The sequence below is a fragment of the Oncorhynchus mykiss genome, chromosome 32, assembly GCF_013265735.2.
Source record: "Oncorhynchus mykiss isolate Arlee chromosome 32, USDA_OmykA_1.1, whole genome shotgun sequence".
Classification (NCBI taxonomy): Eukaryota; Metazoa; Chordata; class Actinopteri; order Salmoniformes; family Salmonidae; genus Oncorhynchus; species Oncorhynchus mykiss.
In genome coordinates, this window is record NC_050572.1 from 18,229,364 (window position 1) to 18,240,876 (window position 11,513).

The 11,513-nt window shown below is 40.7% G+C and overlaps 1 protein-coding gene across 1 annotated transcript in view; it reads left to right on the forward strand.

The window, feature by feature from the left end:
• LOC110489398 (gamma-aminobutyric acid type B receptor subunit 2) overlaps window positions 1-3,537 on the forward strand; it is a 370,472-nt gene extending 366,935 nt beyond the window's left edge. Inside the window, exon 19 of the mRNA XM_036970730.1 lies at window positions 1,197-3,537. Within this exon, the coding sequence (XP_036826625.1) occupies window positions 1,197-1,362 (166 nt within the window). The 3' untranslated portion in view covers window positions 1,363-3,537. The remainder of the gene's footprint in view (window positions 1-1,196) is intronic.
• The last annotated feature ends 7,976 nt before the right edge of the window (window positions 3,538-11,513 follow it).

The window sequence follows — 11,513 nt, forward strand, 5'->3', positions numbered from 1 at the left end:
CTGTTACTTCCATCCCAAGGCTGTGTTACTCCCGCCCCGCCTGCAGGTACAAAAGTAACATTACACTAGTTCTGTTCTCGGTCTATTTCATTTCAACTCATTTACCCTAGAAATGAAACTACAGTTGCTAATGGTAGAGGACCTGTATAAGTTGTGTGTCATAACATTTGGTGTCTCTAGCTCTATGGATCTCTGAGTAATTAGGAAAAAAACTAAAAGTGTTACTTTCGTCCCAGTTCTCTCCTGTGGCCAGTGATGCTTGAGGGGGGATTGGGGTGAGAAGAAGACCCCCACTCCCGATGTGTTACTGTGGGGGGTGGTGGTGGAGAGGGGTGTGAAGGGACCAGGAAGTCTCTTTGACTGTGAGTGGTAATGCCAGTGAGAAGTGAGAAGTCACTGGCCGTGTTGGAATACCCATACTACGGTACTAAATTGCGTTGAGTGCAGTGGATTGGGTCGAGAGCTTCCAGTTCCTCAGATTCCAAATCACTAAGAACTTAAAATGGTCCACACACACGCGTACAGTCGTGAAGAAGGCGCAACAGCCCCTCTTTCCCCTCAGGAGGTTGAAAAGGTTTGGCATGGGCCCTCATTGCACATACTGTATATTTATACTGACTACACACACACACAATCACATGCAATCATCATATATGATGCTGCAACTCTTTTCACCATATATCCTGATACCTAGTGACCTTACCCCTATACATATCTAACTCTATCGATCCAGCATGCCTGCACTTTGTAAATACGGTACTGGAACTGTGTCTGTATATTGTATACTTACTTACTTTATCTTGTTCTTCTTATTTTTATATCTTGTGTGTTTTTGTTCTACCATGTTATTTTTAGTACTACATTGATATTGATTACTGCATCATTGTTGGAGTTAGAGCTTTAAAAAAGTGTACAAAAAGCCCATTTTAATTATTGAGAGTAAAACAGCACATACAGAAGCTGTCTGGATTGAAATAGTTATTTTACTTGTACTGTGCTGTATGTACAGTATGTATGCAATGTAGCACCACAGAGATTTAGAAATACATTTACATTTCACACTTTGACAGCACACTGTGGAAAAATAATCCTTCAATGTAAACCTTTATTTAGGTGAATATAATGATGTTTAATTATGCTTAACATGCTATGTCACTCATCACCACGTCTCTCTCTCTTTCTCTCTCCGTCCACAGCATACAGCGCAGGCTGTCGTTGCAGCTGCCCATCCTGCACCATGCCTACCTACCCTCCATAGGGGGGGTGGACGCCAGCTGTACCAGCCCCAACCCCAGCCCCAGCTCCAGCCCGCGGCACAGACACATCCCACCGTCCTACCGGGTCATGGTCTCAGGCCTGTGAGCATCAGTTTCCCCTGGCGCTACCAAGAAAGACATCCGTGTAAAAAACAACAACAAGCAGACTGTGACGGAGGTCATCAGCGATAGTGGAATAATATGTGTGTTGGACCAGGGAGGGGGAAGTTTTATCCACTCTTCATGCCTCGGTCTCTAGACCCCCTCACTAGAACCATGGGTCGGGGAAAGGGCACAGAGGACCATACAAACGATGACACGAACCGCAGCTACAACCCCCCCCCCCCCCCCCCCCCCCCCCCCCCCCCCAGCAGCAGAGGACCAGACCTGACCTGACCAGTAGCGTATCTGCTTCGGAAGGTTTTATGTTGTTGTTTTTTTCCTTTTGCCATACACTTGACTATGTGTGAACTTGTCAAAACTTGAGTATTTCGCTACTTCAATGCCTAGAAGGTGTTAGGTGTTACTATAGGAACAAAGGAGTTCCAGATCGGACTGATGTAGGATTCATCAAAATTCACCGTTGTGAACAAACATGTAAATATCATACTGACTTTGACTTACCGTAAGCTTTGATTGAGTATGCTGTGAATTAACATATAGGGGGATGGGGGGCAGGTCTGTATCAGCATAGGTCCTGAAAAACTCATATAAAAACTTAAAAACTGGCATCCTACAAAGCAAAATGTAAGACAAATTGGTTTGTGTAATATTACTGCATCATTGTAGTATGTTAATTATGTTAAATGGATTGGCCATTGGCAAGAAGTAAGGCACCAGCGGCCAATTCTTTTAACTTTCACACAGCTTATTTTCCACTTTGCTAAATTTGCACCATTCGTTTTTCTTAAAGATTATACTATCCCGTTTCATAGGTCTTTAATGTGTTTCAACTACCATAGTTTAATTTGTCTCCAAACAAGCATGACATGCTATAGTACAGGTTAATGCCATTCTGGGCTTAGAGGGCAACAGAACCAAACAGAATAGATTTCCAGGAACTAATAGTAATGTGACTCTATGTACAGTACGTACGTGTGTTGACATAAACACAAACAAATAGTCACCTACACAAACACAGAAAGATACACACCTTTAGGTAAAGTACTCACCGTATCCTAGTGGTGTTAGGTGTCCTGACAAGGCTTTGCCAAAGATCAGTCTGAAGACCAGCAAGCTTCCATTACAACGGGTTGGTCTTCGCCCCACCAGTGTAAATGGTCCAGAAACTGTCATGTCACTCTATGTAGGGAGTGGGGACCACCCAACGCAGCACCCAGAGCTCTGTTACCTCACTGTTGTGAGGCTGAAGGAGAGGCTTTGTAATGACCATATGTTTCATAAGTCAATGAAATAGGTGCATGGTCAGGCAGCATCAAAAGTGGTGCAAAACTGAGATTAAAAACTCGGGAGGAAGTTCTGTTGACAAGAAATATATGCAGATAGTGAAGAGTGACAAGGAAGTGTGTTTGTCAGTTAGGTTCCATTGGTAGTTTCGAAACAGTGAAATTAAGTTTTAAGTTATTTCAATCAGTAAATCTGAATTTCAATGACCAAAATGGCAAGTGGAAGATGCATGCGAGCCGTATGTGAACCCTATCCAGGAGACCCCAGCACTGTCAGTCAACGAAACAATGGCACCACAGACTGGGAGAGAAGCATCTGTATATCGTGGCAGGTCTACTATACAGTGATGTTGTGACAAATCACCTGCCACTTAGCAACAGTGGAACATAACTCATGGTTGCTTTTAAAATGTTTTTCTGTGTAGTCGGCCCAAAGGTAATTTATTGTTGTAAAAAGGGCCGTAGACATAGCTAGCTAACGTTATTTTATTTGTACAACTGTTGTCACAAAAAAAAAAAAAAAGTGGACAAAATCCATGAATAAGCTACGTATCATCATTAGAAGTCTAAATAGATTTGTTTCAGCATATATTTCACCATTGGTGTCTTGGTTAAAAGACGTTTGTTGAGCACTGTGCCTGTAGTTGTATCCTGTAGCCTGCAGGAGCCACAGTATACAGCAGTTCCAGTAGGTAGTGCTGGTGGTGTGGGCTGGGCAAACTAAACTAAACAAGCATCTGGAACCCATCTGTAAATTGTACAAGCTGTCATGATTTCTCTCATTCAACGCTCCAACACCTGGGACATACAGTACAGTGTGGGATAGATAGATAACTTGGGGACAATTCCACTCCAGAGAGTGGGCTGCTCTGTGAGCTGGACCTGGCATCTGAACACTGATGAAGTCTGTCAGCCACCGCAAAGAAGAAACCCATTGGAGGACGAGCGATGGGTAGGGGAGGAGCAGGTCTGTTATTGGACACATGTATATGTAACTCCTGTCTGAGCTCCTCCCCATAGCCTGGAGCCAATTGGGGTTAAGGAAACCCTATCCAGAGCAGCAACACAGCAGCACAGACCTTCCATGAAGCCAAAAGGTTTCTTTCTCCTCCATAAGTGAGACACTGGGTCTGGTTGTTCATTCAGAAAAAAAACACATTTTATATATTACATTATATGTGATTCTGTAAAGTTTGCTGATACCCTGATGGTGTCGATGTACGTATGGAATATTTGGTATTTGGCTTTCTCAAGATGGCATGAAATAAAATGTATATTCACATAAGAGTAACCTCTGTTTTTGCAACTGTCATGACAAATTCACTCTGTTGTTTCTTCTCACTCCAAGTCAGTTTTTTTTTTAAATGTTGTATTTCTTTTCTACTTTGCTTTTAATTCTGCAAACCTGTTGTTCCGCAGACTGATCACATTCTTCAAGAGTACATCATCAATCAGTCAATGTCAAAGCCACAATTCTGTGAGAAATCCCCCTCTATACAATATAATGTAAATGACATGCAGCATTACACTTGCTGCAAGATGCTGAGTGCCATACAAATGTACAACACTTAATAGCTTTGGCTAGCTATATCAGAACGAACCTATAGAACGGTCAATAACATATTTTTGAAAATTCCTTTCCCGGCACCTGTGTCCCTTTTTTTTGTTATTACAAAATGCCAAATGCTGGTTATCAGGTATTGTTACTTTGCTTTGCAATGTGCCCTAATTTTCTATTATTAATTTTAAAAATTCTCAACATCTACAAAGTTATTCAAATGCAATGTTGGTAATTAAAGGGCTCATAATAACTCGTAATACACTGCTTATTTATGCTAATGTTCTGTATTCCTCAGTTCTCCTGTTTCTTTCAGTTTAAGGTGAAAGCACATATACAGTACCAATCAAAAGTTTAGACACACATACTCATGAAAGGGGTTTTCTTTATTTGTACTATTCTCTACATGGTAAAATAATAGTGGAGACATCAAAACTATGAAATAACACATATGGAATCATGTAGTAACCAAAAAAGTGTTAAACAAATGAAAATATATTTTAGATCTTAGATTCTTCAATGTAGCCACCCTTTGCCTTGATGACAGCTTTGCACACTCTTGGCATTGTCTCAACCAGCTTCACCTGGAATGCTTTTCCAACAGTCTTGAAGGAGTTCCGACATATGCTGAGCACTTGTTGGCCACCTCAATTGGGTTGAGGTTGGGTGATTGTGTAGGCCAGGTCATCTGATGCAGCACTCCATCACTCTCCTTCTTGGTCAAATAGCCCTTACACAGCCTGGAGATGTATTGGGTCATTGTCCTGTTGAAAAACAAATGATAGTCCAACAACGCAAACCAGATTGGATGGCGTATCGCTGCAGAATGCTGTGGCAGCCATGCTGGTTAAGTGTGCCTTGAATTCTAAATAAATCAATGACAGTGTCATCAGCAAAGCACCATCACACCTCCTCCTACATGGGGGGCGGCAGGGTAGCCTAGTGGTTAGAGCATTGGACTAGTAACCGGAAGGTTGCAAGTTCAAACCCCAGAGCTGACAAGGTACAAATCTGTCGTTCTGCCCCTGAACAGGCAGTTAACCCACTAGGCCGTCTTTGAAAATAAGAATTTGTTCTCAACTGACTTGTCTAGTTAAATAAAGGTAAAATAAAAACATAGAGAAACCCACACATACTCCATTCACCTACTCTGTGTCTCACAAAGGCACTGTGGTTGGAACCAAAAATCAAAAATTTGGATTCATCAAAGTACAGATTTCCACAGGTCTAATGTCCATTCATCGTGTTTCTTGGCTTAAGCCAAAGTGTGGGCTTTAGTAGTGGTTTCTTTACAGCAATTCGATCACTGAACAGTTGATGTTGAGGTGTGTCTGTTACTTGAACTCTGTGAAGCATTTATTTGGGCTGAAATTTCTGAGGCTGGTAACTCTAATGAACTTATCCTCTGCAGCAGACGTAACTCTGGGTCTTCCTTTCTGTGGCGGTCTTCATGAGAGCCAGTTTCATCACTGTGCGAATGCACTTTCAAAGTTCTTGAAATTTTCCAAATTGACTGACCTTCATGTCTTAAAGTAATGATGGACTGTCATTTCTCGTTGCTTATTTAAGCTGTTCTTGCCATAATATGGACTTGGTCTTTTACAAAATAGGGCTATCTTCTGCATACCACGACCTTCCTCTTCAAGGCACACCTGTTAATGTAAATGCATTCCAGTTAACTACCTCATGAAGCTGGTTGAGAGAATGTCAAGAGTGTGCAAAGCTGTCATCAAGGCAAAGGGTGGCTACTTTGAAAAATCTCAAATATAAAATATATTTTGATTTGTTTAAATCTTTTTTGGTTACCTCATGATTCCACGTGTTATTTCATAGTTTGAATGTTTTCACTATTATACTACAATGTAGAAAATAGTAAAAATAAAGAAAAACCCTTTGAATGAGTAGGTGTGTCCCAACTTTTGACTGGTACTGTATATATATATTCATATATTTGTATATATTGTCATTAGGGTTTCTGGAAAATCTATATGTCCCAAAATATAAGAATATGATAAATATATATAAAATGATTCATTCTGTAACTGTTTTTGTCAATTTCATATGTGGTATACCATACAAACATTGTAGAATTTAAGTTCAATAAAAAATATTAACCTTATTTTAAATGCTAAATATATGTATAAGAGGGGCAATAACTTGTTTTCTTATTCCAGAAAGATAGAGAACTATATATACAAATCTTTACGTTCATAAAAAATCTTGACGTTCACAACACCCACGATGATACTTGGAACTCAATGGAAACTTTTTTATTTACAGTATCTGTAACTATGTTCTGTACAGTTGAGATAGATATGAAAACTTGTATAAAATAAGTATCACACTGGAACACAAGAACCTTTTGGAACCATCGGTTGTTATCGGGGGTTTTGAACAGCCTTCTCCTTTAATAGTCTGAATGTTATGGACAGCCGTTACTTTTCACATCATCGTTAAATAAAGTGAGACTGAAAATAAATCCATCAAATGTTTGTTTTGATCTATTAAAAATGGAAAATGAGTTAAAGAACTTCAGAGATTGTGTCATTGTGCCCATATTCAAAGACCTATTGATGTACTGTTGTCTAAACTTAGGCTACTGCTCTTTACATTTAGCTTTTCAAGAACATGGAAGTGAAGTAATGCACAGTGTATGTTTTTGTTATTTGGGATTTAGAGCTTAGTTATCTTCATTTTAACGGCAATTAAAACAACTGTTTTATCCACAAGGCAAGGTTGTTTAAAGGCCCAGTGCACTCAAAACGTGATTATCCTGTGTTTTTATGCATAGCCGCACGAAGTAGGGGTGCTGAGGATGCTGCAGCACCCCCTGAAAAATCAGAATGAGGTATAAGGTTGAAGTTGGAATAATACTGTGAAAATTATGATAATGTCCTTTTAGTATAAGAGCTGTTTGAAAAGACCGCCTGAAATTTCAGCCTGTTTTGGTGGGATGGAGTTGAGGCAGTAAATGTGATAATAGACCAAAAAGAAAAAGATCCAAACCTCTCTGCCAATAACAGCTAGTTTTCAGTTATTCCATCCCCATTCAGACCACTCACAGTCCTAGCTAAATTCTTACCTGAGAAATTGCTCTTTGCTAAGAAGCTATTTTTGTTTATTTTTTTAACCATTTTAATTGTAAGGTTGTAATTGTTAACCAGAAATGATTTCATATTGAGATAAAAGTCTGCATTGAACCTTTAAGAATTCATGAGCTACTTTGTTTCTTCACCGCAGAACCCTTCTAGGAGGAGACCAAATTAATGCATGACCACAAAGAATGGAGTGCAATTATTTACAGATCTTCCTGAACACTTCCGGAGGTAGTCCGGGACGAATTGATTGGTTGGATGAATGCTCAGTGGGCAGAGCTTAGTGGCAGATTAGTGGAAGGAGTTTACAGGTGAGAGTCAAATGAATAAAATGCTTGCAGGGAGCCAGTTGGAGGGTGTTAAACACGGGTTATGACACAGTGTGTCAATTTATTAATAGGTAAATGGAAGACGGTCCTCCTCGAAAGCCTCCTTTTGGCGAGGAAGCACAAGTGTATCCTACCGGAGTCCTTCGTGGAAGAGTTTTGAAATCTGCCACATCCCCATTGAATCAGCTATTGTTTTCTCGAAGGAGAAAAGCATGCAAACGTTTAAAAATGATATGCTACTAATCCTTTTATCTATAAAATATATTGCACAACCAGCTACATTTGGGAGGGGAGAGGACACAGGAGCTGAGCAAATCTAATTGAGAAAAGGCCAAGGTTGCCAGTTCGAATCCTGATGCAGCTTTTTTTGCCCAACCTTACCCAACATACTTAACTGATATTTCTAATCTTCTGACATTCTGAATTACTAATTTACTGAACAGCTTTATACATGTGAAAAAAAAACTAGTTTGGTGCCCTCCCCTTTGCTGACGTAGTGGACTAGGCACTGGGATAGGAACCAGAAGGTCACAGGTGCTAATCTTGCCAATGTCCTTTCTCAAAAAAGGTATATTTACATTTCTGGAATTTGATGTCAGACCAGTCATTCTTGCTTTAAATTGTGAGTCTAGATAAACTATTTTAACATTTTAATTCACGGGCAATAAATATAAACACCATGTAAAAAAACACGGTGTTATTTTAGATTCTGAACTCAATTTCAAATCACACATTAGGAATGTGACCAAAATAGCTTTTACCATGAGGAACATTGCCAATGTGCTGCCGTTTCTCTCTCAGGCTGATACAGAGAGACTCATCCATGCTTTTATTACAAGCAGTCTTGACTACTGTAATGTTCTCCTGTCTGGTCTACCCAAGAAAGCCATTGGTCAACTGAAAAAGATACAGAATGCTGCAGCGCAGGTACTGACCAAGACCAGGCAGAGAGCACACATTACACCGGTTTTACGGTTTCTGACCTGGCTGCCTGTGAGTTGTAGAATTTTCAGATTGTTCTATTGGTTTTTAAATCAATCCACGATTGTGCACCCCAATACATGTCAGATATGCTTTTTAAGTTATGTACCCAGTAGGTCCCTCAGGTCCTCTGGCACTGACCTTTTAACAATCCCAAAGCCTAGGACCAAGAGGCATGGAGAGGCAGCCTTTAGTTACTATGACCCCAGCCTTTGGAATAGCCTGCCAAAGAACCTGAGGGGTGCCGAAACTGTGGACATTTTTTAAACACATCTTAAAACACCTTTTTAGCTTTGATTTTCCCTAGTGTGCTTTTTAGCTGTTCAGTTTTTATTGTTATTATTTTGTTTTTTATCCTCTTATGTTTGTTGTGTAGTTAGAATTGTCATTGTTTTTATTCATTTTTTCCTGTAAAGCACATTGTGTTGCATTCCATGTCTGAAATGTGCTGTATAAATAAAGCTTGATTTGATAACTAGCCTTGATGTGGGGGTAAAATGAAATCGTGCCAGGTTGCAGCATATGAGCTCAGCTGTCTACAATCAGCACATATTACACAGAGAGCCAGAAAGGCTAATACATTAGTAATGAAAAGCCCAGGATGTAGAGGATGATAAATAATACAACTGTCAAGGCCCAGCAGCAAACAGGAAGTAAGGAATGTGTGTCGAGTCCTCGTGTCAGAGGAAGAGAGGCCTTTCCATAATGCTCTCAAATATTTACCTTGTCGGTTCTAGACAGAGGGCTCAGAGGCCCAGAACAGTCGCCTATGGGAGGTATGGCAGAGGCTACAGCAAGGCAACCTCATGGGCTACTGTACTGTACCTATGGACCTCTGTAGACTTCAAGCTGCTCGCTCCGACCTCAGATCTCAAAAGCCAATTTTGTATTATGTAATAATCTGTTTTCTGTTCGATGGCGATAGGAATCTGATCAGGAAGTCTCAATGGGATGCACTGATTCAAACGATACTTCATACATATTGCAAAGCTACTGTAAGAAAGAGATTGTGAGCCCAGCTAGCCTAGCCCAGTAGCCTATTACCACTACTGATAGTGTGGAAGATACAGTATACTGTTTGGATACTGGTTAGGCAGTTACTGTATATGACTGGTGTGGAGGGGAAGGGGGTGCTACTGTGCTCTGGAAAGATGTTTAGTCTGAACTGTCTCGGTAAAGGTCAAGCTGTATAAACGGAAGATTGGGTAAGAATAAAGTGACATCAGGCATGTGGTAGGCCTAGATGTGTTTTTTCAGGTGTGGAAATCCCAGATGTGAAAGCAAAATGGCTAGCGCATAGGCTAACGTGTGCTAGTGAAGACAGTGCCGAGACTAGAACGTACAGCAGCCCATACAAATTAGGGCTCTATTCAATCCATATTGTGGAAATTCAGCGCTATAGCGCGATTGAAATTTAGAGGCAATGTCCCGCATTAGCAGAGACTGAGTTCACGTTACGCTGCAGATGTCGGCTCAATAGGAAATGACCTTTACATTTCTTGTAACGCTTCAGCAATACAGATTGAACAGATCCCTTTCACCCTATTCTACCCTAGTACACTGCTGTATCAAGCATAAGAGAAGTTACAGGGTATCTACTGAGTATTAGTAGTATATTTCAAGTAAATTGTATGGTATATCAATATCAAGAGTATGCTATTACATTTTGCTACAGTGTGATGAAAGATACCAAAGTCATGCAGTTGCATTGTCATTGGGGTCAACTGGTTCTAACACACGGGAATCAATCTATGGTTACAAAAGGAGCTTCATTCAGATAAGTTACTTTTTTTTACATTAAAAGTATCAGTACTGTGTCATATTTTCTAAGGACATAAAGAGACAGCAATACATCAGAAAGAAAGAACATATGGTAATGAAAGAAACAGAGGACTTTCAAATATGATTTGACTGAGCCCTAACAAATTAATACATTTCAACATAAAAGTATGCTGAAACGGTGAGCCTAATATCCCTTGTCCAAGACCTTAAGAGTACAGAAGATGATGACTGCAGGGTCAAAAAGACAGCCCTGTAGTCTCAGTCAGCAGTGTCAGGATGCTACTATCTAATGGTGTCAATGTCCCAGAGCCAACGCTAGCTACACAGCCAGTCTGTTGATGTTGAAGATTTTGACAGTGGTCTGCCCCGGCGCTGGCCAGCTGCACCCAGGAACTGTCTGCTGCTGTGACCCTGCCTTCGCTCTCTTCCCCGCCCCCCCTGGCCCGCCTGGCCCACCCTCGGCCTCCAGCGCAGCCTCTTCACTGTCAACGCGTGACTCTGACTGGAGGGGGGAAGCATTGTCAAGGAAACAAGACAAAGAGTGACGACATAGTGCAGTGCAGCAGTGTGTTGTTCTGTCTCCCTCAAGCAGACTGTATGTAAAGGACATGGTTAGGCACAAGGAAATACTGTGCATTCAGAAAGAATTCAGACACCGTCACTTTTCCACATTTTGTAACGTTACAGCCTTATTCTAAAATGGATTAAATCGTTTTTCCCCCTCATCAATCTACACACCATACCCCATAATGACAAAGCAAAAAAAGGTTTCTAGAATTTTGTATATTTTTTAAATACTCAAATATCACATTTACATAAGTATTCAGACCCTTAACTCAGTACTTTGTTGAAGCACCTTTGGCAGTGATTATAGCCACGAGTCTTCTTGGGTATGACGCTACAAATTTGGCACACCAGTATTTGAGGAGTTTCTTCCATTCTTCTCTGCAGATCCTCTCAAGCTCTGTCAGGCTGGATGGGGAGCAGCGCTGCACAGCTATTTTCAACACTCTCCAGAGATTTTTGAACAGGTTCAAGTCCGGGCACTGGCTGGGCCACTCCAGGTCATTCAGAGACTTGTCCCGAAACCACTCCTGCGTCGTCTT